At 45.2% G+C, this 26,561-nt stretch overlaps 1 protein-coding gene across 1 annotated transcript; it reads left to right on the forward strand.

The window, feature by feature from the left end:
- The first annotated feature begins 127 nt into the window (after positions 1–127).
- Positions 128–25,762, forward strand: LOC119446469 (AP-1 complex subunit beta-1-like). The gene is made up of 19 exons (XM_037710903.2): positions 128–444; positions 570–635; positions 898–1,003; positions 2,245–2,380; positions 3,137–3,382; positions 4,896–5,156; positions 5,972–6,126; positions 6,256–6,396; positions 8,039–8,204; positions 9,920–10,008; positions 10,982–11,084; positions 11,205–11,282; positions 11,802–12,082; positions 12,953–13,157; positions 14,246–14,389; positions 18,607–18,752; positions 19,918–20,047; positions 21,466–21,792; positions 23,356–25,762. Exons 2-19 carry the CDS (start codon positions 599–601, stop codon positions 23,428–23,430), a joined length of 2,826 nt encoding a protein of 941 aa, XP_037566831.1. The 5' UTR covers positions 128–444; positions 570–598; the 3' UTR covers positions 23,431–25,762.
- Positions 25,763–26,561: the final 799 nt, after the last annotated feature.

Consider the following 26,561-nt stretch of genomic DNA (forward strand, 5'->3'; position numbering starts at 1 on the left):
AGGAAAAAAGCTTTACTATACGTTAATGTGTTGAATAAGCGAAAACCTAGAATCTTCAAACTCCTTCCTGGAATCGCGAATCGCACGTTGCGGTATCTCCATACGAGCAGGCATTGCTACGAGACACGAGGGGAGGGAACAAAAATTGCCGGATAGCAGCGCCACGCTGCGGGTCAAGTGCGAGTTTCGTCGGGGCTTGCGCAGCACAGCACAAGCAATAATCGGGAGTGTTTCCTTCAGGGGCGTATATGCACTTTATGCCAGGAAAGTGGTCAAGCGATTTCGTGCATTGAAGAGTCGCTTCTTTGCCAAAGCAGCCCCGCTAGTTATCCAGTATCGAGGCTGGTTGGATATGGTGCCACCGGCTCAGTGAACACAGCGCCCATTCACACGCGAATCGCTCAGAGAGGGGAGCTGAACTACGCCTAAATCACGTTCTTTTCGGTGAGTCTCGACGTATTAGATGGGCTTTCTCCCTGCTATCACGGTTACTACATGTGGTTTAGAGAGGTGCGACACGCTCGCGTGTCGTCTGCCAGTGTTGTTCATTCTTCTCTTCGCCTCAACAGAATACCGTGCACCGCTACTTTAGCCAATCATGACTGACGCGAAGTACTTCACGACGACCAAGAAAGGTTAGTTTAAGCACGCTTTTATCTTCTTTTTCTTGCACCATATGTGAAGGTAGCCCCCCAGATAGTGAACATGTTCTGTATACAGCCTCACTTAACATCTTAAAACCAATTTGATTCTTTACCGGCGGCGAAACCTTTGGTCTGCAGCTCTCGCTCTGAGGGGGGCGGCAACGCCGACCGGCTCATGTTCTCAGTCGTTTGCTCGAGACGACCAAATTTTTGCGTGCGTGGCCGTCAGCTGACCGTTGCTGTCCGATTCCAGGTGAAATATTCGAGCTGAAGAGCGAACTGAACAGCGACAAAAAAGAGAAGAAACGCGAAGCAGTGAAGAAAGTAATCGCCTCGATGACAGTCGGCAAGGATGTCAGGTGGGACTTGTCGCCGTAGCGCGACCACCTTTCGGACACTGCATTGCGTGTTTACACTTTTCTGAGTGTGTTTTCGTTGCTGCTGATAAACTTCGCATTTGCTTAGTGCTTGCGGAAAACTTGTGTCATAGATCGAAGTGTCACTACAAATTTTCAGCTCGCGGTTCCCTGAATTTAGCCGTTCTTGCGCAGCGCGCCTCCCTTTAAGGGTAGCAACCGCCGCGTTGCAATAGCCGCACATAAGCGACTGTTGCAGTTCCTAGTAAAGTTACTATTGTGTAACGATCTTGTTACGCAGTAGTTTTTCGCACCGTTTTTTACCAATGGCGCGCCGGTTGGCTTTTCTGTCTGTGCCTTTAACGACATCCAAAACTCGTCTGCAGAACCTGTGCCATCGAGATCGCGCATTTCGGCATGATCACGGAATGGTCAGTATGTGAAAATCTGACCGGTCACAGTCGTAATCGGTAAATATCACCGTCGATATAAGTTCGCCTTCTGTTCAATGACTCTGCAACTGACCCTATTCCCTGCAACTGGGGCAGTCCGGCAATGTGAACGATGCCTGTGAGTTCAGAAACAACGCCATTCAGCAACCGCACTTGTACTGAAGCACACAGAAATGCCACACAGTGTAAAAGCCTGGTTTCGTTGACTGGCTCGCTAGGGCATTAGCTATTAGTTCGATGCCTGTAAGTTTAGTGTTGCAAGTGGGCTCCGAGTTCTGCTAGGACATGTAATGCGTTACAGGTATCTAATATCTCTGTCTGATCAAGTGTGCTAAGTTTAAAACGCTCATGCTCAGCAATCTAGAGGCAGCCTACTTAAGCTGAAGAGATTTGGCAAGTTCTGACGGTTTACATCTCTTAAGTTATAGGCAAGAGAATTCCAGGCATGAATGAGTGCTGTAGCTTATGTACCATTACATGACCTGGAGCTTGCTGGCTTGTGCTGCAGTTCTATTATGTACAGTCACGAGCAAAAGTTTGTGGATCAAAGGTGCCACGATTTTATTTTTTTTTCTTCACAGCCTGGGCATTCCGGCTGAAATCAAGAGCGCACGCCTACGTGCACGTATTTGACCAATACAACTTAAGCCAATACGAGGCCGCGGAGCTGCACTTGAATCAATATTTAAATTTTTTGCTGATGCCATGGTCTCCAAACTTTTGCTCGCTACTGTACCTGCCTTGCATTGAATGGTGCAAATTCAACAACTGAGGCATTGCATTTTCTCGCAGTGCCCTGTTTCCAGATGTGGTAAACTGCATGCAGACGGACAACTTAGAACTGAAGAAGCTTGTCTACCTCTACCTGATGAATTATGCTAAGAGTCAACCTGATATGGCTATAATGGCTGTGAATACATTTGTAAAAGTGAGTAGCGAATGTTCTTCATATTTTCTGCTTTTTTAAGTTGTGAATGATTCATACGCATTGGAAACTTAGCACTCACATTGATTTTTGTAATGGTTATTCACCCTTCATATGCATTGATCACTCAAGGCAGCAAGAGTGATTGGGAAAGTTCTGTGGCAACAGTCAGCATGCGTTTTTGATTGCATTGTGTGTTCTGTGATAGCAGCACAGGCAATGGATACCTCATTCTTATTCATCTGACTGTATCGTACGATCACCTTGGTAGGCAGCAAACTCATCATTGTTGAATATGTCAAATGATTTCTGCAAAGTCCGCAAGGTGAAGGGAGTGTAAACACCATGGCTGTACAATGGATGGCTGTAATATGTAAGGTGTTGTTGCTTGTTTTCACTTATGAGGCATGGGGATGATGAGTACCTGCAAAAACCTTAAAATCCGAGGCTTCATTATATGTCTCCTAAGGCCTGTCTCCAACGTTCAGCTCGCATAACCAGATTGTGACAGATGCAAAAATGCCAATGCGCTTATAGATTAGGCTGCACATTAGAGAACCCCACATGGTCAAAAGTTCAGAATGGCATCCCTCATAACACAGGTTTCAGCTTTGGGACGTAACTTTGTCAGTCATCATCATTCCTACTTACACATGTATACTGATGCCTTTGATATTTAAGAAGCGGCTTGCTTCCCAAAACATACCGGCTGTTTCTTTCCAGGAATAAAATGATACTCACTGTTTTGTGTTCCCTCAGGACTGTGAGGACGGCAACCCCCTCATCCGGGCGCTGGCGGTACGCACCATGGGTTGCATCCGCGTGGACAAGATAACGGAGTACCTATGCGAACCCCTGCGGAAGTGCTTGAAAGACGAGGACCCCTACGTGCGAAAGACGGCTGCCGTGTGCGTCGCCAAGTTGCATGACATCAATGCCCCCCTCGTGGAGGACCAGGGCTTTTTGGATCAGCTGCGAGACCTTCTCTCTGATTCCAATCCCATGGTGCGCTTTATTTTCTTGATCCTTGGGTGAAATCACATTGTAGTAGTAGCTTTATGGAGGCTACAGGGTTGTGTACCTGACTTCAGCAATTTGTGTAGACGTCAAATGACTGTTTTTGCAGCTGGCCATGTTTGACTTTGCTACTGGCTATAAATTTTGTGGTGCAGAATTACGACATTTAAAGCAGTGTCGTGCGTATGCTAGCACTTGACAGCTTAAGATGTGACGTCTTCTCCTAAACTTATAAAGGAAAAAGTCGTCATGGAAAACTTGCGCTACAATATTGAATGCTTAATGTGTGCAGTCAGTATCTGCTGCAGTAGCTTAATGGGTACGGCGTCTTGAACGATGAAATCATAATTACCTGGCTGTGGTGTGGCCACTTTATGGCAGAGGCTAAAAGCAAAACTGTCCGTGGGCAGAGACTTTGGTAAACATTTAAGCATGCCATCCGTTCGAAATTTAATCTGCAGTCTACCACTATGTTTCCTACAGCCCACCTTTTGATGTTGCAGTAAAACTGCTGCTCTACATTTCAGCATGTTTTCATGAATGGCAGTCGCATAAATTCCATCGTTTGATAGTCAACAATGTCCTTCCTATTTGCAACGTTTCTTGTGTTTCTTTTTGGTACTGTCACAAGGATCACAGAAGCCTTTGTAATTGTTTGCAGTGGCATATTTGCTACTCAAATCAGAATGTTTTGTAACCAATACTGCAAACTTGAGGAGTTAAGCCTGCTCTAGTGTACGATTGTTAAATATTACTATTGCACACAATTTGTACACTATTATCACCCTATGGCATATGATTGCTACGTAGCTTTTGGAAGTACATGCATGTATACCTGTGTGTGTGGTCAGGCGAACGCCAGCTGAAAGATAATTTCCCAACACCTCATAGCACAGGTGTAATTGCAAGAAAGTTGAATGATATTCACGCTATTGGAGGTGTGTCGTCTTTTGGATCTGCTCCATATTTTCCGATGCAATGTATAGATGTCACTGAATTTAAGAGGAAATTAAACATTTCTTTAGGAAGAGCTGCCCTAAGGAGTATCATTTAACTATAAGAAGGAGCAAGATATGCTTTAGTTCTGATGTGCCACATTAACTTCGTAACGTCAGAACAGTTCCAAGTCAAAGAAAATTAGAACAACTTGGTTACCTTTGTTTTCTGGCCATGTAGAGTAATTTTTTTTGTTATAACTTTACAGTATCTAATTAATTAGTAATTGGTTTGCTGAACTACCCATAATTGAAAACTCCAGCGTATCAAAATGCTATTGTAGGCTATGCGGTACGTTTCCCGTGCTTAAATCGGAACTTTGCGGTATCAAAACAGCCTAGCATATACGATTATAGGGTTAAAGAATACTTGCCCCTGTCCATTTGCCAAGTTGTGAAGCAATATGCTCTGTTGGAGGGTTGGTTGGATAGTATAATGCTGCGCACCAGTGCCATTTATTTCACACGGTTCTTGCTGATCTCGTCATACTGCGGGTGTGATACAGGTAGTGGCCAATGCTGTGGCAGCGCTGTCCGAGATGAACGAGGCATCGAGCAGTGGCCAGCCACTGTCCGAGATGAGTGGGCCAACCATCAACAAGCTGCTGACTGCACTGAATGAGTGCACCGAGTGGGGTCAAGTGTTCATCCTTGACTCTCTCTCCAACTACTCGCCCAAGGACGAACGTGAGGCCCAAAGCATCTGCGAGCGGGTCACTCCGCGCCTGGCACACGCCAACGCGGCCGTGGTGTTGTCGGCTGTCAAGGTTGGTGCGAGCTTATCCCCACTCCTATGCAGTGTTTGTCGCCTTGGCCATATCGTACTGAATGATTTTTCAAACTCGAGATGATGGTATGTATCTCATGTGAGGTTGAAACACTAGTTCACTTGATAAACCGGCAGGCTGCAGTGGCTATGCGGTGGTTTTGCTGCTGAGCACGATGTCACCGTTTCAACTTTGGGGCTGCAGCTGCTGCATTGTGATGAAGGCAGAATGGAAAAATTGCTTGTTTACTTAGGTTTATGTGCATGTCAATCCACAGCCCCCTGACACATGGTGTCTCTCATAACCTACTGTGCAGCTTCAGGACATTAAACCCCATTCTTTCTTTCAGTTTCGTTCCTTTTTTTTTTTTTTTTTTTGTAATGACTTTTTCTTGTTTCCTGTTGGGCAGTACGAACTTCTTTTAGTGCAAATGCTGACTTGCTAGGTTGTATTGACTTACTGCACCACTGCCTGTAACCTGCTTGTATATTTGCATTCCACATCCTTCTCCCCGCTAAGCAATATCCATGCAAAAGGCCCTTTCATGAAGGGCACAGTGATTGTAATCGATGCCTGCGTTTATTATGAGCTATGAGGGGCATGAATGAGTGAACACTCGATGGGGGGGGGGGGGGGGGTCAAATGCAAGAACGCTCGTACTTAATTTAGTCGCACTTTAAAAGAACCCCAGGGGGTCAAAATGAATCCCAAGGTGCCCACTACAGTGCACCTCGTAATTGGATCGTGATTTTAACACGTAATATCACAGATTTTAATTTTTTTTTTAATGCTTGTGAATGCATTCACTGCTTCAGGTGCTGATGAAGTTCATGGAGATGATGAGCAATGACTGCGACTTCATCAACACCCTGACAAAGAAGCTGGCCCCTCCTCTGGTCACTCTGCTGTCCAGTGAACCAGAAGTGCAGTATGTGGCACTCAGGAACATCAACCTTATTGTGCAGAAAAGGTAAGGCTTAATTCCTGTGTGCAGGTGCAGTCACTTCCAATAGTTATGGTGCGATTACTTGTACAGTGTGGGAACGTCTTGGCATGCAGGCAGAGCAGGCGACACTCATCCTTCTCGCTTCTTTTGCAGGCCCGACATCCTTAAACATGAAATGAAGGTGTTCTTTGTCAAGTACAATGACCCGATATACGTGAAGTTGGAAAAACTGGACATAATGATCCGCCTTGCATCCCAAGCAAACATTGCTCAAGTTCTGGCTGAACTGAAAGAGTGAGTGTCAAGCATTTCTTACTTTACGTCACCACTTCTGAGATCACGATGCCACCATTGGGGCACTTGGACTTCTGTGCAGTTTATGCATTTAGCTTCTTGTTTGACATTTTATAATTTTAATAAGCAATTCAGTTTTGTGGGAATCTACGAGGTGAAGGTAGTTTGCTCAATGAATAGACTGACTTATCCTGAAGGGCTGGGGTGTTGGGTTTGGTCCCCTGAGTAGGACAAATTTTGCTGTGAACCGCAATTATGAGCTAGGAACAGGGCAACATGTGAATGTGGCAAACAGGGCACTATCTCTGTTCGTCTGCTCCTACATGTTTGTCTTTCTCTGAGTCAAGTTGGACAAGCATCAACTAGGCAAAGTTCTGTTAAAAACTGAAGGTGTGAAATAAAAGTGTGACATTGAGCAACCTCTATGCCGTCTCGAAGATAGGTCGAATACGAACTTAGGTCGACTCCTGTATATTGAACTAGCCCAGAAAGAATAAAGATTATTCGGATATAGGTCGACCCATAACTTTTTAGACAAATGAAAAACTTTGAACATGACACACATTTATTTACCGTAAGCTTGGCTACTAAATCTCGCTAGTTGATGCCATAAGCGGCATCTTAGTCGGAACTGCCAGAGAAGTTGTCCTCGTCAAATGCTTCGCAGGCGTCCTCGGCAGCCAAAATGTCGTCGTCCTTGGTTCTGTCGAGTGTGCTGGATATGCAGGATTTCTTAGACAGCCTGGATATTCTCTAGACTGGCTTTATGGCAGGTGCAAGAGCGAAGTTCCGTTAGCACGGTACTTTTGCTAACTTTGTTCACGAATATGGGTAGAGATTCTTTGGTCACGAATGTAGGTTGATGGCTTGATTTGGGTAATATTTTTGAAGAAAAAAACAAAGGTGGACTTTTATTAGAATGAATGATATTAGCCATCTGTCTATATCATGTAGTTATTCGGTTCCTTGTAAAGTATCAGTCAGCTATGTGTTGTTGAGGGGGAAGGCCCCCGGAACAGTGTATGTCATGAATAACAATTTGTGACTGAAGCCATGCCCAATTACCGCTTGCTCGTCTCGTAGTCTTAAAAGTGAGATAGGCTATTGAATCTCCCCATATGAGTTCATTTTTGGGGTGAATTGTTGTTGGACTTCTGAGCAGATGTGGTTTAAGAATACGTTATTCGTCATTATGAGCATCAAGTGCAATCTATACATTTTTTCTCTCAGAAGCTGGTATTGTAACACGCTTTGTGATATGTGGTTTCCTGCCCAGCTACATCTTGACTCAGTTGATAACGACCCGCTGTGGTGGTGTAGTGGCTTTGGCGTTGCGCTGCAAAGCTCGAGGGTGCGGGATCAAATCACAGCCACGGTGGCTGCATTTCGATTAAAGTGAATATGTGAAAATGCCCGTGTACCGTGCCTTGGGTGCACGTGAAAGAACCCCCAGGTGTTTGATATTAATCCGGAGTCCCCAATACGGCATGCCTCATAATCATGTTGTGGTTTTGGCATGTAAAACCCCAGAATTTAATTAATTTTTCAGTTAACAATTGTGTTTACCTACCATTTACATCTCGCAAGTGACTTTGTCATGTTGAAGCTGAGCTTCAACCTTCTTGCACGTTCTCCTGTGAAGGTACGCAACAGAAGTGGACGTGGACTTTGTGCGCAAGGCTGTGCGTGCCATTGGTCGCTGTGCCATCAAGGTGGAGCAGTCAGCGGAGCGGTGTGTCAGCACGCTGCTCGACCTCATCCAGACCAAGGTCAACTATGTTGTCCAAGAAGCTATCGTTGTCATCAAGGTGAGCTTCCCATGATGCACTTCTTGCGGCTTCCACGGGACGACGGAGCATATCGGGTATAGTGGACATAAATTGAATCGGCCAAAGGGACTTCGCTTCTAAAGACCACGTGCTAATAGGTACTCGCAGGAGCTTAGGTGCTTGAATAAGGTACCGAAAAAGTACAGTAAGCTCTCATTACAACGAAGTCGCCTATTTGAATTATCGCTTTAATCGAAGTGTCATGCTGTCCTGACCAACACGCATGCAGAAACTTGCATCAGACTAAAGCTGATCTCTTTGCTCTGCAACTTAGAGGCAAGGACAGCCATCAATGAGGCGGGATTTCTTGAGCATTTTTTCCTTTATTTCTGCGGCGTTGCCAAACAGCTGAGACGCTATTGTCACAGCTTTTATGGCGCATCTGCTTTTATCGAATTACCACTTGTATCGAAGTTTTTTGCCGTCTCGTTCACTGCATTATAACGAGGGTTTACTGTAACATTGTTAGCACTTCATGTGCACAAAATATAAGTTTGACTTGGCTTCTTTGGTCCACAAGGCTGAGTGCGATAACTTAGGGTCCATCATATCATATTAAGACCCCTTAGGAATGCCATAACCTCCTGAGACCTGAACACAAGTATGGGATGTAATTGCTCTTCAAAGGGGCTTTTATTGTCTACTGTTATGTTATGAACATAAAAATAGCTATTTATAAAATTTAAATACCATGGCTAGATGCCAAAAGCTGCGTCTCCATGTCTCCACTATCTCCATCTCCACATCTTCGCTATGGTAAAAAGTGAATTTCATTGCTTAAACTCGGAGATTAAGATATAACTACGTGTAGTACATTTTCACGTTGCTTCCACATCTGGTATTTTCATACAATCTCGGTGATTTCGAAACACCTCAAGCTTGTTTTCATCCATGTGGTACAACACAGAGGTATAGATCAGTTTAGTGTCAAACGTCTCGAAAGCAGATGACAAGAATATGAGTAAACCACTTCTTGAGTTACACGTGCACTGTAATTTATACTCAGAATGAATATTTCGTGTGATCGCTTCCGAGTGAATTTCTAAAAAAATGTTGACGGGAATGTGCAATGCATTGTACAAGGGGTCTCAGTAAGTTCAAGAAGAAAAAAAACGTCCTTCTTAGTAATTCTGCACTTAATTGGCAGTGAATGTGCAGTGTGAATGCACAAACTTCAAGTATTGATGCATTAAACTTTCCTTCAGAGATTAGTCGTCAATACAAACATATAACTATCACACACATCCTTACAGCTCTTGTCTTACCCAGAAGCCATAACCTGGCCAGGGTGAAGTTATGAAGTTCCGCAACACAATAGCATCTCAGCCGTGGAACTTACCTTTGACCACTTGATGGCATTGTCATGCTTATTTATTTTACAGCTGATAAGTTAGTGCCAGATCCATATCCAAGTTCTCATGAATGATGGTAGCTCGGTGGTAAAGTGTTACTCTCGGTAATTTGTGTTTGTGATACCTATGCACTTGATACAGTTGGCTTGGTACATACATTCATCCAGGCAGTAAAGTTTACTTGTAGGAGAGCACACAGTGCGTGCAAATTCACTCTGCAGTTGACACTCGGCAGTCTGTGTCGGCAAGTTGAGACAGCTGCCTTAAATTTTCATCTAGTGTTAATTTTTTTTCCGTGAAAAAAACTTCTCACTGCTTTTTTCATTGTGACTTTTTATGCAGGACATCTTTAGGAAGTACCCAAACAAGTACGAAAGCATTATATCCACACTGTGTGAAAACCTGGACACGCTGGATGAACCAGAAGCAAGGCAAGTTGCACGTCTTGTTTCTCCGGGTAAAGTGACAACACATAAATGCTTAATTTTAACTTGCGCTTATCCTTAATCTACAGCTTACCATAACTGTATCAACATTCATTCGAAAGATTAAGAAAAGCTTTGCTTGTAGTGAATACTTGCTTCAGGTTATTCTAGCCAATTGTCGTTGAACGACTCATTTCACTATGCACCTGACTATCGAAATACTAGTGATGTTTTAATCTTTATTTTATAGTTGTATTGTTTACAGTGTTCTAGTTCAGAATTTGACAAGGGACCTGTGTTGTGTAAGAGCGAACATGCCATCATTCACTAATCTAGCACAGTAAAAGGAAATTTTCTGTAACTGCAGGGAGATGTTTAAATTTCAAACAGTAACACACAACACAGAACTTTACAGGTCCATGTATGCAGCCCACATAACAGGTGTGTTGTCGAGGACTTCTAAGGCTGCAACCGCATGCTGCATTTTTCGCAAGGAAAGATGCCTCGTGAAATGTGCGGTGTGGCCACATATGCCCGTGCTGCTGCCGACGCAAGGAAATTGAACGTATGTCCGCGCCACGGCAATAAAACGTGTTTGTGGTGGTCCACAAGACTATCCATTGGTGGGTTCCACCGTCCATGATGGGCTACCATCTGGTGGTGTTGTAAAGGAACTGTGCTTTGCATCACATGACTGAACTCTCCACCGTAATTGGTGGAAGCATGGCATTGCAGCATGTCTTTTTTTTCTGCTTGGACAGAAATTGGTGGTGACGCAACTTCTGCAGATTTCGGTGTCAAAAATGATGACCGTGCTCCACTGTTGTGCATTTATCACGTGAGAAATCGTGCCTTGTGGTTGCAGCTTTAGTGTTCTCTTCTTTCTTTGTACTTCACTTGTAAGAGCTCCCAGTGCTTTGACCGTAACAGTCCTTTGGAAGTACCTGTACAATGTTGTTTTACGTTTTGCCTTGCTTAGAGCCTCGATGATCTGGATCATTGGAGAGTATGCTGAACGCATTGACAATGCGGATGAGCTGCTGGAAAGCTTTCTGGAAGGATTTCATGATGAGAATACTCAGGTGAGTCTATGTTCCTGTCGTATTGTGACACATTACACGTAATGTGCTAAGGCAGTGTTGACATGCCAGCCTGTTCTAAGAGTATCGCAAGTTTTAAACTTTTCCTTCTTTCTCTCGCAGGTTCAACTTCAATTGCTTACAGCCATAGTCAAGCTGTTTTTGAAACGACCCACAGAGACCCAGGAGCTTGTACAGCAGGTAATTATTGGAACTTATTTTGACACAAATTACGTTTTTCTTTCTTCTTTGGACATGTGACATTTTGATTTCGTTCCATTTCCTGTTATGCCATGCTTCGACATTGGATGTGCCAACTCTTTAATCTCAATTATTGTAGTTCCTTCTACAGTGGCAAGCCTGTCATTCTCAGATTATCCACAACGCATGCCACATTCACGGGTTCTTGCAATGCTGCTACCTGATCAAAAATGCACAATGATGGCCTTAGTATATTGTTTAGCTGCATCGCTTGACCAATGTCCGTCAAGCTTTTTGGTCTGTGTCACCGTCACCAGCATTTTTTAGTTGTGTTCAAGTTTAATACGTACATATTTGCTCAAATAAACTCTCATTTACAGCAGTAGCTGTTAACAGCCATTTCCTGGATTGAAAGGACATGTAGGGTCGGTGAACCTAGTTTATGTCAGCTGTAGGCTGACATCCGTTGTAGCTTTTAGTTGACTGTACCTTATAGCTCATGCAACCTTTACCTTGCAGGTTCTAAGTTTGGCCACCCAAGATAGCGACAATCCCGACCTCAGAGACCGGGGTTTCATCTACTGGCGGCTGCTCTCGACGGATCCTGCGGCTGCCAAGGAGGTGGTGCTGGCCGAGAAGCCACTCATCTCCGAAGAGACGGACCTGCTTGAGCCCAGCCTACTCGATGAGCTCATTTGCCACATTGGCAGCCTCGCATCTGTCTACCACAAGCCACCGTCGGCCTTCGTCGAGGGATCGCGTGTTGGTCTCCGCCGTGCCCTACCCCCCAGGCACAACTCGTAAGTACCCTGCCTTGTTTTCCCAAATGTATGCAGTTTCTCCACTTAAAGGCAGGCTGCCTTTAAGTGGAGAAGGTGTAAATAGATTACTGGATAGACTCTCTCTCGTTCTGTAGGAGACATTGCATCAGCTGCAACCAATTTGCTTACACTGCCGCCTTATCTGTCACCTTTTCTATTTTTTTTTTGATGTTGTTAGAGTGATAGTGTTTCGTTCAGGGCACAGCTTTTCCGCAACGTTTTCAATCATCTTTGTTGTTTTTCGTAAATGGTAGGGAATGTTGAAGGTGTTAGTGCGTGGTTGCCTAGGCTAAGTATGTTGGACCACTACACCACCACTGTCAAACCTCGATATAACGAAGTTGTACTTGCAGCGAAAAAGTTTGTTATATCGAGAATTTCGTTATATTGAGGTTTAGATAATTCAATAGAACTAAGATGAGGAAATAAAAATACATCGCGAATTTCGTTAAATCGAGGTTTGTTATATTGAGGTTTGACTAGTGAAAGTGGCAGGTGGAAGGGGAGAGAAAAGTGCACATTGTATCATTTCTGCACGAATTATGCGTACGACATATTTGGGGAACACAATTACAAAGGGTGTGTGTGTATTTTTCTGTGTTTGCGTGTGTGCCAGCATGAAGACCTTGGGTCATCCACAACTTTTGCCTGTCATTGAGGCTTCACTGCAAAGGAGCGCATGGTTATGAAGCATTCTTCTGCGATTCAGCGTTTTGCAATACCAATTGCCGTTGCCACGAAGTTGCACGATGCTTTACCAAGGGCACTGCATTAAGAAAGGTTGCCTTTTCGGTGGCCACTGCTCCAAGCTGCTTTGTACAGCTGTGCATTTTGCTGTTCCTTTGATAGCGTGGGCTCAGCAGAAGAGGCTGGAGCAGCAGGAGCTGGAGACCAATCGACGGTTATCCCGAGTGCTGACACGCTGATTGGAGACCTTCTGAGCATGGACATTGGAGCCCCGCCCCCTGTGCCTCCCGCTGCAGCTGTTCCGGTGCCGCCAGCTGCCCCTCCATCGGCAGCCATGGACATCTTTGGCGGCGGTCTGGACAGCTTGGTAAGGCACACTGCCCTTGCTGCGAAATTGGAAGTATTTAGTACATACTGTTGCCTGTGTAAGGGAGCCTGGTATAAAGGGCTCTTGTGGCTGAGCCACTGGCTTGTTGATACTAAAATTTTGCATCTGTTGGTCTTTAATGCGTAATACACAAATACGTACGCAGCTTAATGCTTCTCCATGGTCACTTAAAGTCCTTCATAGATGTATGCCATTCTGACCAACACATACATCAAAGACAGCGAAGGTGTATATGTGAGTTATCACATCCTTTGTCGAAAGTACTAGGTGTTCGTTTGCTGTCAGTTCTTATACCCCTGTCAAGCGGGCAAGTGCACTTACGGGGAGTGCACTTCGGGACCTTGAGTGACACTTTAGGCTACGCGGTTCTAAACGGGAAAACAGTGCACTCGCAGTAAAAAGAAATGCCAACAGACTACGAGCACGTTTTGTGAAGATGTAGATTTAAAAGAAAAGTACTTCTAAAGAGTGATTGTCTTACATTGTATTAATTAAAACAAACTTAATCTGTTTTTTCAACAAAAAACGAAAATATTTTTTATTATAAGAGTGTGTCAAGTCAATGCCAGCCAAGAAAAATTCCTAGCCAATCCAGAACGACATAGCGGCGTGTGACGAGGCGGCATTTGATCCTGCTCGAAGAGAATATGAACGTGTTTTAGGCTATTATTTGTGCGCAAGAGCTGTTCAACCACTAAAATGAACTTCTGTGTCCTTTTTTTATGCATTACATTTTGTACCATTGAAACCGCTGGCGACGAGGCTACGCACTCGGCCACCAAAGTGCGTTCCGTGAACGCACTTCGACCGGAGTACACTCTGCAGTGAGTGACACTCCACTTGCGATGTTTAGATTTGGCAAAATGCACTTAAACCGAGTGACTCTCTCCGTAAGTGCACTTAACTTGCCCGCTTGACAGGGGTATTAGTGATGATTCATCACCGATGCCTTCATCATAAGGCCGCTTCGGGGCTCCCACTCATGCTGCATGCTACAACGCGCTATCAGGTAGCTGACTTGCAAATTATAGGGACTTGCACATTTATGGATAAACTGCTTCATGCAGTTGGGCGACCCTCTTGGCGGTGCGGGAGCTGCTCCGATCCCAGCAGCGGCACCGGCGCCATTGGGATCCACCAACACGACAGGACTGCTGGGCGACATATTTGGCCTGGGCTCCACCAGCACCTTCTACACGCCACCAAAGCAGGCAAGTGAACTTGGATCACCATATGGAAGAGGGCAGGCAAGCGTAGCTAAACCGTTGGTAAAAGTTGTTGCGCGAGAACGCTCCCTGGATGGGGCTTCACAACTTCTAGTGTATAACCGCAATTTGTGATGGGGCCTGGTGAAGTACCAGAACACAGGGTGATCAAAATACGAAGCCCAATACAGCATCTTTCATAGTATGTTGCTTTGGAATGTTAAACTCAATCAATCGAACAAACATTCTTGTATTTGCTGTTATCTGTCTGTGCCTTTCATTACATGTATATATATATCACAATGTGACATAAGAGTGTGGGTGAAATAGATGCAGAAACGCCTATTTATCTAGACTGTTCTCATGCTAAGAGACCTCCGGTGGCCAGAATTATTCGAGCTGCCACACATAACACCCTCGTCTAGGAATCTCAAGGTGTAGGTGTATCATTCAGACATTATATTTTGGCAACTAGTACAGTCGACTTCCGTTAATTTGACCCTGACGGGACCAATGAAACTGGTCTAATTATCCAGTGAGTCGAATTAAACAAGACAGAAATGATGCCGAAACATGGTGTTGATTCATCTGGCAGTATTTGCCTTTAAAGTTAGCTTCGGCACAATACAGTCCGTAACGCGGTGAAGCATGCCAAGCGAGGAAGGGTGCCACTGTTGTGAGACATAGCACGTGTTTCTTAATTAACACGCCCACATGCCCCATCTTCAGTCATAGTACGAGCACAGAGACACCTAATGTGTTTACTGGCAGGCCTTCAGAGTTTGATAGACCTCCGCTCTTATGTTGACTTTAAACGTCTCCTCGGCCTTTGGAGTTTTTTTTTATCTTGCCGCCTTCTATTTCACTAGCTTTCCCAAAACAGATGTTTTTTCTCCACTTCTCGGTGCACAGCACATGTGCATGTGTATAACTAAGGAACGCATACTAGGCCACATGAACGCTCATATACGATCGCCTTTTCCATTCTATGTCCGCACCCCGACTTTTATTAAGATTTAAAAAATTTTTGGTGCTGGTTATATGCACAAAAATGCGGCATCTATGCTGGCATACTCGAGGCCTCGGACACTCCTCATTGCTGTTGTGTTAAAGTGTACTCTAGCAGTGGACAAGGCCTTGGATCGATTGGAGATCGCAGGGAGAGACCTTTGTCCTGCAGTGGACATAAATATAGGCTGATGATGATGATTACGAGACGTGCATGGTGGGTGAAACGAGGGCTCAAATTGCCACAGAAACGTCAGAAACAGCTCTGAATGGCTGCCAGTATGCTTATTTAGTGTCTAGGTGCTCATGCAGTGACAGGAGATGGCGGGTGTGCACGTGTATAATTAAGGAACTTGTGCTATGCCACGTGACAGTGGCCCCTTTCCATTCTTGGTATGCTTTACTGCATAACATGGCTGTATTGTGGCAAAGCTGATTTAGTCCAGTAGCTGTGGTGTGAATCCCTTTCTCTTGTCCTCTGTCTCTTTGACTGGTTTTTCCTGTAAATGATGTACCAACTGGCCCGGATTTCAGCTCTCCTGCAAAGTTGATTAGTGAAGTTCAAATTATTCGGCGAAGGCCAATTTTGAGATTGAAATAACGCAAGTTTGAGCCCATAGAAATGCATATACAGTAGCCGACGGATTTTTCGGACTCCAAAAATTCGGACTTGTTGGATATTCCGGACTTCACAGATGTACCGTCAGGATTCCCATAGAGCTAATGCATTTTCGCGACCGATTTTTCGGACGAATCTAGGTGCCAATGTTCGATTTTCCGGACTAAATCGCACGCTCCGAGCCCCGCTACCCGATCTTGGGGGCCGCCTTGTTGGATTTTCCACTGGCTTGGCCGGGCTTGGCTTCCAGTGCCCCCCCTGTATAGCCTTCAAGATTGGTAGACGCACGCTATCAACCCGTCTCCGAGACCATGCCCACTCTTCCTTGGCCGACAAAACGTTCCAAAAAGCGGCACTTGCTTTTTTTTTTTCGGTCAGCTCAGCACTATCGTCATTATCACTTAAGCGGAATCCGTTTTTTTTTTTAAATGTTTCGGTTGCACCACACCCTGTGTGCGGGTGAAAGCTTGCCTCGCGCACGCGAGAGAGGAAGGCGGCCGGAGGCGCGCGGACTTCGTTCGCTTGCGGGGCACGCGGAGAAGGCGACGTAAGCGGTGGGAAGTTGCGTTCAGCTCCTGTGGCTGCTGCTGCGCAGGCACCGTATCTTGAAAGCGATCTGCAATGGATACAAAGGGCGTGCGCCGAGTGCCAGTAGCTTCGTACGCGCTGTTCTTTTCTTCTTTTTTTCGATGTTCGCGTTGAAGCGAGAGAATAGACAGCGCGAAGGTCAATTTGCCTGCGGTCATCGAGCGAGATGTGTTCATGTAACCTGTGCGCTGCGTGACACCGTGCTTATTTAGTTAGTAAGCGCACATTTACAACTTTATACGGCCGATAAAGCTAACATCCTTACTTCGTATTGCTGTCTATTAATTTGCTATCGCAATCGATGCTCCGCTTTTTGGGCGAAACTGTGACATTTTTCTTAAGCCGCTCTCAGCCTCATAATTTTTTTCTCTTGGTCGGGGGGAGGCGAGTTTTTCGCACTGTTTGGTTTTTCGGACTGCTCGATTTTTCGGACTATTTTTCAGTCCCCGCGAAGTCCGGAAAATCGGTCGGCTACTGTACGCCGGCCGGGACCTTCGGTCAGGATCGAATTAACGGAAGTATACTCAACTACTGCCCAGGCTCACTAAGACATGTGTATGTAGTTGCCACTAATATTGAAAATGGCACCACTTTCTGTCACGTGCTGAGTTTATGTTTTGCGCTGCACGTAATGCTGCCACCACTGAGGGTAGCACAGTCGAACATGTGTATATTGAACTTGATAGTTCTGCATTAAGTGGTCGCTGTATCGGTAGTTCATTTTATCTGAACTCTCCCATCAAAACGCCCAATAATGAGCACCACTGAAGCTGGTGTCACCAGTTACAATTCACACCACTTTAGTTTGATAGTCCCATTTTTAGTATCTTTTCTTGTTTCAGACACTTTCTCGCATCTAACTGCAAGTTTCCATTAAAAATTTTACCTAAACAATATTTGGGGCCACGGCTCTTTCAAAATGGCACCTGGCCGGTTCTGATCACTTGACATTTTGAAACTACGAGCGCAGCCGCTGCCGCTTTTTCTTTGAGAGCTTGCGATATATCTTGTTATCAGCGGGACACAAGTGGATTCTGCATACTATAGCGAAGCGTTCTAGTTGGCTGGAACTGGAAACTATGACAGCATTTCGTTAGGTCCTGCCCTTACGACTGCAGCAATAGCCACATGCGCGATGAAAGCAGTGCAGTTTCACTTTCTCTGTTGCTTTGGTCGAAAAAGTACTTATTTCAAAAGGTAGAATGTCATCGCCAACCGTTATCAACAATGCAAACAAAGCGTCGATGAATTGTGATCTCAAGATAACAGCATAGTAACTGCCGAATCTTTGCAACTTTGTGTGGCAGTGGCACATCGTGCCATAGCAACACGTGAGTGGCTGTTGGTTCAAATCGTCTAAATAGGCGTAGTGCATGAGGTGCTGCATGGAGAATTATGCAAGAACCTGAGTGCTGCCGTTGTGGCTTCTGAAATTGCGCACGGTGCCACACTGAGAACCGCGCAAAAACTAGTGTTGTCGTCGTGGCCTTCTAGATTGCACTGTCACGGAAGCCAGTGCTATCTTGGAAGTCATGGCTGCTGTACGCTGTACTGTCTCTCCCTGACGCATGCTGGAGACATGCTTTGGAAGCATGGATGCCCTAGCATGGTTGAAAACGAGGGACTTTGCTTCGCGGCTTCTGAAATTCGCGCGTGGTGCCGGTCATACCTTCATTGCGGTTGGACTAGGGTGGGGGCCGCGCTGTTGTGCGCCCAGTTAAGTCGCACTTCTGTGCTTCATAACATCGCCTTTTACTGCAGCTGAGTTTGAAGTGTTCGTTGTAACAGTTCATTGTAGTATGTTCATTATATGTGGACGCAGTTTCAATAGGTGTCGGAAAATCGTTAATGCAGGGAAATGTGGGGAAAGTTACAACCAGTAAGTCATTATATCTGGGATCATTATAAGTGGGTTCAACTGTATTGAAAGCACTGGGCAGCCTACTGTGTGCACACTAATTAATGCCTTTAGAGTCCCAAAACCCAACTTGCAAAATCGATCTTGCAGATCTGGCTGCCTGCAGCACGAGGAAAAGGTTTGGAGATTGCAGGCTCCTTCACACGAAGAAATGGCCAAATCTTCATGGACATGACCTTCAGCAATAAAGCAATGCAGGCTATGACTGCCTTTGCTATCCAGTTCAACAAAAACAGGTGAGCGAACGTCGCTGCCGTTTCTCTCATTCTTGCGAGAAGTCCCGACATTCTTGCTTGCAGTCAGCAATATTGCAGCCTCTGCCTATGGCAGTCACTATTATGCAGCTGCAGTGGCTGTTTGTCACAAGGGCTTGGTGTAGAACGAGAGGTCGTGGCTCAGTGCTCAATTGATCTTAGAATGAGATTAAGAGGGCGCACACAATTTGGCACCTCTTATTACCACTTAACCCTTTGAAGGTCGAATTATTTGAAAAAAACTTTCCCAGATGGTCAAATTACTTTATTGCGGATATTGAATGTACAAAATGTATAAAGTCGGGAATAAATAGTGAAAAAAAATTAGAAACAGTATTTTGATGTCGGCATCACTCAGAACTCCAAATGTTCAATAATATTTCAGAGTGTGGTATTCCTTGAAACACGGTTGTACGCACAGTGCCTTATCGCGCCAATCAAGGTAGCACCAATCAAGGTAGAAATCAGCTTCCGCCGCATCTGCAAGAGAGTGCCGACAAAGAGAAAAATCACATTTTGCGCACCTCCGTTGCGATCACGCGGCGAAATCGAAACCGCGAAAGGGGTGTTGCCGCAGTCTGCGCGACGCACGCGCTGAAACTAGAAATCAGTTCTGTTTATCTCCGCAAGAAGGTAGCACAAATGTCAAACGCTTCTTGTAAGTCCTAAAAGGTGGCAGCACCTCCCGGTGAGCATGCATCGTCATTATGGCGCGAAATTTCAAACGGAGGATCGAAACCGTACCCGTACGGCAAGACCTTGCGGGACAGAAAACCGCCGCCGTACAGATACGGCAAAAACCTTCAAAGGGTTAATGGGTAGTTTTCATTAAGGTTTTATAGGCCTGTATAGTAGCCATACTTGGTGCTTTGTCTGTAGAAAGTGTGCATGCTGCTAGAAGCAGTCATGTGGGTTTTTGAAGCAAAAGGATGGATGACTTTGCAAGTTGGTGCACTAGCATCATGATGAATGCAGCGCAAGAAATGAAACAAAAAATGGAGAACAGCAATAGGTCATGTGCTGACCAACACCTGTCTGTTTGTTGTTTTCCGCTTTGTATTTTTGTCTTTCATGCTGCTTTCCTCGCAATGTTTTTTTTTTTTAAAATCTGTGCACGGTGCTGAGACTGTGCCCCTTGTCTGTGCAGCTTCGGGCTGGCCCCCGCGCAGCCGCTGCAGGTGCAGGCTCCCTTGCAGCCCAACTTCCCAGCGGATGCAAGCCTACCACTCTCCACTACTGGCCCTGTCCAGAAGATGGACCCCCTCACGAACTTGCAGGTTAGGCACCAGTGCCCTGCCACCAGCCTTGCGTGGGAGACGTGCAGTGGACTGTCTAATGCATACCATATTTTTCCGCGTATAACCTGCACCCCCTATTACGACAGCCCAGAAAGAAAAAAAGAACAGATATGCGCTCATATAATTCACGGAAATAACTGTACACAACACTCAAATCTTTTCTAAAACAGTCTCCATTCACGGATGCATGACTCATCCACATCATATCTTCTGCCAGTTACCCCTTCCTTCGGTGATGCTGACAAAGCTGGATTCACACGCCGGACGTTATCGCAGACAAATCAGTCACGTGATATGTGACGTGAATCGGATCACCTTGCAGCTAGCATTCACACGCACGACAGAGGATGACAGTGCGGACGGAGCAGTTCTTGCATGGGCAACAGCGATGAGCAAACATGACCGAGCTGAAAATGCCAACGGTCCGTATCGGGAAGCACTTCGCGCAGACTGAGGGAGCACTGTGGGAATGGGTGACGTACGTATGAGTTTGCAGGCGCTGCGTGCAATCACAGAATAAACATTCGCTAACTACTAAACGCAAAATGGCGACCCGTCAAGAGGAGGAAAACGGGCGACTATGAAAGAGGGGAGAAGGAGCTTCAGCACGCAGGCGTTGGGAGAGGATGGGGTTCCCTAGGAGATAACAAAACTTTAAATGGAGGAGAACCTTGCCTTGAGGTGTGGCTTCACAGCAGCACACTGCCATGAAGCTACACTTGTGATGCGAAATTTGCATATAACCCGCACCCCGACTTTACTGTAACGTTTTTAAAAATTTTTGGTGTGGGCCTCAGACACTCATTGCTGTTGTAGTAAAGTGTACTCCAGCAGTGGATAAGGCCTTCGCACTGATATGCACATTTGTACTGTCCTTGTTCCACATATTTCCCTGAAGACATGTGCTGCTTTCTGCATGTTTCTGTATTCTTTCCTACAACGTGTGGCCCACAGAGCATTCTTTTGTGGGCCGCTAGGGCCTTCCAAGTCTTCACCTTCTACCCCACTGACTTACATGCATCTCAGGTTATTGACTTATCTCCACTAATCATGTCACAGAGCAGCCCTCGAACAGACATGTGCCGCTTTCTCTGTCACTTCGACTGAAAAAGTACTAAGTTTGAAAGGTAAAATGCCATTGTATATGGCCTAATGCCCAATGAAAGTTTTGAGACCCATGCGCCGTGACATTGAGATGCGGGCTTTCCTGCACAGCACAAGTGTATGGTCACTGACCCCATTGAATATTTGAGGGGAAAGGGATGTAGCATTACATTTATGCACCAACACTGTAATCCGGAAGCCTGTAACGTCACCTTGGTGTGGCCAAGGCAATTGCTTCAAAAAAATGAAATTCCTGTATGTCACATTGTGTCTGGCTTTTGCTGTTATTGCAGGTGGCCGTCAAGAACAACGTGGACGTCTTCTATTTCAGTTGTGTGGTTCCATTGCACGTGTTGTTTGTGGAAGACGGACTGATGGACAAACGCGTGTTCCTAGCCACCTGGAAGGACATTCCAGCCCAGAACGAGCTTCAGTTTACGCTGGACGCGGGGTCCCTGTCTGCTGACCAACTGGCCCAGAGGCTGCAGCAGAACAACATCTTCACCATCGCCAAGCGAAACGTCGATGGCCAGGACATGCTGTACCAGTCGCTGAAACTCACCAACGGCATCTGGGTGCTGGCCGAGCTGAAGGTTCAACCGGGGAACCCCAGGATCACTGTGAGTGGCATTTATTTTTGTTCATTGGAACAAGTGCACAGGACACACACATTGTAACTCATAAAAAGTTGAAGTACGAAGTGCAGCTAGTACAAAACTAGTTCATTATGCCGTCCCTGTTACGCAAGGTGCATATTCTATGACAGAGATTGTGGTGCCTTTCTCTACTTGTCTTTGGGAAGCAGAGATTGCAGCTGAAAGAGAGGGACAGTTTGTATTGGTCAACATCAGATCGACAGTATGATGGTTGTGTGAGGGTCGAGTGTGCCTACTAACTACAGTTAAACCTGGATATTACAAAATTGACAAATTCCCGAAAAAAAATCGTTATAAAGAGGATTTCGTTATATGCAGGTTCGGCAGGAAAATTTGGAAAAGAAACGCTTACCGTATTTACTCGATTCTAACGTGCCCTCGATTGTAACGCGTCCCTTTTTCGTTTTCTTCGAAGCACTCATCCTTGGAATGTCGCACCAGGTACTGGTTGCGTGGACGCGTGTCGTTTCGCACAAGTGCGAGGCGTCGGAAACGAATAGCGAGCGACACGATGGCGTCGTAGCGGCGTATAGTGTCGCCTAGTGTCAGGTTAGTGAAGTGAAGCGCAGAGACTTGCGCAGGTAATCGAAGAGTGGCGCTGCCAGCACGTCTAAAAATAAGTTTTTTTTCTTTCCTTCGGCAACATCAACTGAAAAAGGAGTGTGTCGGCTTGGCGGGCTAGGCCAGCTGCAGCAAGCAGCGAGATCAGGTTTGAATGAAGGGAGGGGAAAGGTCATGCTCGCGGCGGCAAGATCGCCGGGTCGAGGGATGCAGACCCAACTCGCGCACACACGCATCCGTGCGCTCGCTCTCGCCTCGCAGTCGACATGAATTCGAGCGCGCCAAGCGCGACACCGCCGCTTCGCAGTTCCGTCGTCCGGAGAAGGTGCTTCCGGTTGCTGCTTGCGCAAAAATGACAAAATTTGGGGCGAAATCTCTGGGTTGTCAGGTGGGGAAAATTGTCATTTCGAGGGGGTCTCCCGCTGCCACTTCGTTACGTAGAGGTCTCAAATACATGTGCTTCTATGGAGTAACGGCGGGGATTAGAACAACTTTGTTATATCTAGGAATTCGTTATATGGAGGTTCGTTATAAGCAGGCTTAACTGTATATACATATTTTGTGACAGCTCCTGCTAGTTGCTTTTGCATGGTTCGCTCTTCCTTAAACCCCAATGGACAATAGATGACAGTGCCGTCCCTTGATTGAAGCAGTCACTAGACTTCACTGGCATTCCTAAGCAACTCTCAAGCTAAATTTTGTAATTGGGCACATGTACATTTATTGTCTAAATAGTAAAACTGCTGAAATGCAGGAATGTTTCATCAAATACTCTTTGCACAGATAGTATACATTCGTTACTGAAATATAGTCTGCTTCATTCGAGGGCAGCCACTGCCCTCCGTTAAACGGAGTGGGGGAGGAGTGTCAAGCCAAGGCAAACCATGAATATGGCCATTAGTTCTGGTTTTTGCCATTGGGAACTGCTGCCGACAGTTTCACATTGCGGGTCTTTCTTCATTGCAGTTGTCCTTGAAGACGAGAGCGCTGGAAGTGGCACAAGGGGTGCATCAGATATATGAAGTTATCCTACACAGCTGAGAAGACTGAACGGGAATGTTTCTCAATGCCCCCCATTTTTTTTTTCCTTGATGCAGTTAAGTCTCTGACCTGCCTTTTTTTTTTTCTTTTGTGGCATGTATGCAAAGCAGAAGTGCAACATTCCTAAGTTATGTCACTGCGTCTGTGTGAAAGGACTGCAGACTTAGCGTGCTTGGTTGGCATCTGATTCGTGTGTAGAGCTGTGAAAAAATTTTTTTTGTAAGTTTGTCTCTTCATTTCGTGTACTGGACATTCCCGACCCAACCGTCGCTTTGGATCATAGTGTATAGTTGAAACTTTAAAGGCCCTTCTTTACTCAGTGGCTGCTGCATTGCTCTTTATATTTTATTCTTCCACTATTAAAAAAAAAAAAGGTCTTAGGCTTTTCTTCAGCTCATCTTCGATTGGATGTGTGTGAATATGAATGTTTTGTGTTGGAAGAGCAAGCGAAGCATCAAAGCCCTATGTGTTAATTAGCCAGTGGAAGGTGTGCGTCCCGAGCTCTGTAGTGAGACATTTATTTTTGTTGCCAAGTCTTTCGTCACATTTTGCTCATCTGTCGAGGAGTTGCACACCACGCTTCGAGGCCGAAGGCATAGCCACTTAAAAACCACTTGGCACACGTGCAATCTCCACTGAGAGTAAACATCATGTAGCCTTGCGAAATCCAGGCACAGAGCAAGAAAAGAATGGTTGTTTCTCATACTAGTTATAACGTGCAAATTAGTTTTTTTGTGCCATTTCTTTTGTTAACACAAGATGATACAACACGTTTCTGAAGCTGCCTAATGAATTCAGTAGATTCCTAGTGGTTCAGAAGCCGAAACTGTGGTGTCAACCACGTTAATGGAGCTTTGCCCCTGCACATTCTTAATTGTTCCTCGACTCAACGCTGCCTTGGCTACAGAAAGCGGACAGTGCTGCCGACCTCAACTTAAGTGGTCGCCACGCCTTCAGTAACTCTCCTCTGCAATTCCCGAGCTAAAATTTTGTAACCAGGCACTCGATGTATGCTGTTTTAAAAACACTATAGTGGAAGTGCATTTCTCAGGAAACCCTCGCCGCAGAAATCGCTGAGGAACTGTTGAATCAGTCAAGTTTATTTGATGGACAACGCCATCCTACAAACACAAGTCTAGGAAAGTGCGTTGAGTCAGAGCCCGTTTGTGAATAAGGGGGCCAGTCTACATTTTATGTGACAATGCAAGCGCCTTTAGTGGATATATGTAAGCACATTTGTGCATTGTTAGCATGCTGCTAGTAGGTGCGTAGATTTGTTTACCGTCTAAGCCATCAAAGACGAGGAGGTTTGCGGGATTTCAGTCTTTCCTAGACTTTTTTGACATAGTGCTTTTCATTGTGAATGAACTTCTTATTAAGCCTCTTCAAGTGTTGTCAACTGGGGGATGCCTCTTTGCCGAGCAAAGGCTATTTAAATGAGAATGTCTGGAAACAAGGGCGAGTCATTGAAGCAGGCCACTTTCTACGACCGCCAATGAGTACTTGACTGTACTGTGAGCTAAACCAACGAGCTACACCTGCCAAAATGCTCGGACTTACCATGTAGCACTTTGATGTCTTAGTTATTGGCATGTGAAAACATTCAGCTGTCAGCTGTTTCAAGCATTGTCATTCATTTTCTTTTTTTTTTTTACTTAGCACCGTACTGTTAAAGATGTGAGTGCCCCGGTTTCATCATGCCACCTGCAGCATGCAGCAAAATTTAAGATTGTGTAGTTTGTTCTGTACAATGTGTGCCACGGTGAAAATGGTGGTTGAAGTCGTGAGTTTACTTACTTTGTCGAGTCTTACGATGACACCAACACTGAAATGAAAGAAAAAAGCTAACCCTATTCCCGTTTCCTCAAAACTGTATAAAATGTAAGCAAGTTTTTGTTTCTACTGCTGTAACAGTGGTTGTACTTTTATGCTAAGCTTTTACTTTGAGGAAAGAAAAAAATATATATATATATGTGCATGAACATGTTGCAATGCTGTCGTGAAGCACAGAATGCATTGGCATGTGCGTGCATGTGTAGTTTAGTCTGTGGAACACCCGTGTGAATAATTTTTCATTTTGTGGAGATACGTTCGCGTGATTACTGTAACATAACGAAGCCGGATGTTACTCATGTTCAGAATACTGTAAGAAGCCCGGTTGACGTTGGTTCATTTTCACGTTTCTAAACCGCGTCGCGACAGTTATGCAGCACATTCAGTTGTTGGCCTTTGCCAGGTGTTATGGAAAGAGTTCAAACGAAAGTGTGGAAGTTGACTGTAAAAAAAAATAAAAATGAAATAAAACACATTGAAGTATTGGTGGCTAACATTAGCTGGCTGTTTTGACTTCTTTGGAACTGACGACACTTGCAGCATACACAGGTCAAGGAATGGGACACTCAACGTTAATGAACTGAAATACGAGCTAGTTGGAATGGATTAATCACTGCGTCTTAGGTGCCAAGCGAAACACACCAATAATGGACGAAAGTGCTATTACCAATGTTTAAAAGTTTTGCTGGCTGGTTACTGGCATTTTGAAACGTAGTTACTGTGCTAGGGAAAATGGCATAAACATTAGCCTGTCCTGTGCAGCTTGTTTTTGTCCATCTTCCCTAGTGCTGTACTACGTTTCACAATAAGAGGAAGATATTCACTTGTGTTCCCCTTGGTGCCTATACTCCACAATGCGAGATTACACGTGGCTGAAGATGGAACGGTGTCAGCCACGCCTTGTTTCCCATGTCCCTGGCCAGACAAAATATTTTGGTGCACTGACAAAACAAGCCTAACTTCAATGCTCCCTCTGCCTTTCACTAGCTGTTTATGGCAATTAAGCAAGTCACTGTAGGCCTATAAACAGATGCAAGTAGGACTACAAGCATGCAAAAGAAAAAAAAAAAGTGCCTGTCAGATAATGCTAACATCTTGTTATGCAGTACCATTGCAGCAGGTTCACTTCTTGATGACCCTGCCACACTGCAAGCAGCGAGTGTTGATACATGATCTAATGTGTCCTAACGATTTCACCTGCAGCTTGACAGGGCTGCCAACACAATGTTGGCTAACTTGTTGTGCTGTTTTGAAAGTCTTCTATATCTGGGGTGTCCTTGAAAGGTCGGCCAAGTTTT

The sequence above is a fragment of the Dermacentor silvarum genome, chromosome 3 (assembly GCF_013339745.2).
Source record: "Dermacentor silvarum isolate Dsil-2018 chromosome 3, BIME_Dsil_1.4, whole genome shotgun sequence".
NCBI lineage: Eukaryota > Metazoa > Arthropoda > Arachnida > Ixodida > Ixodidae > Dermacentor > Dermacentor silvarum.

What these genes read in the sequence shown, in the direction of transcription:
- LOC119446469 (XM_037710903.2), top strand. Translation starts at nt 599, where the DNA reads ATGACTGACGCGAAGTACTTCACGACGACCAAGAAAG. An exon ending in GCGGCGGTCTGGACAGCTTG is followed by an intron (nt 13,158 to 14,245) that starts GTAAGGCACACT and finishes TGCTTCATGCAG; the next exon opens with TTGGGCGACCCTCTTGGCGG. An exon ending in ACCCCCTCACGAACTTGCAG is followed by an intron (nt 20,048 to 21,465) that starts GTTAGGCACCAG and finishes CTGTTATTGCAG; the next exon opens with GTGGCCGTCAAGAACAACGT.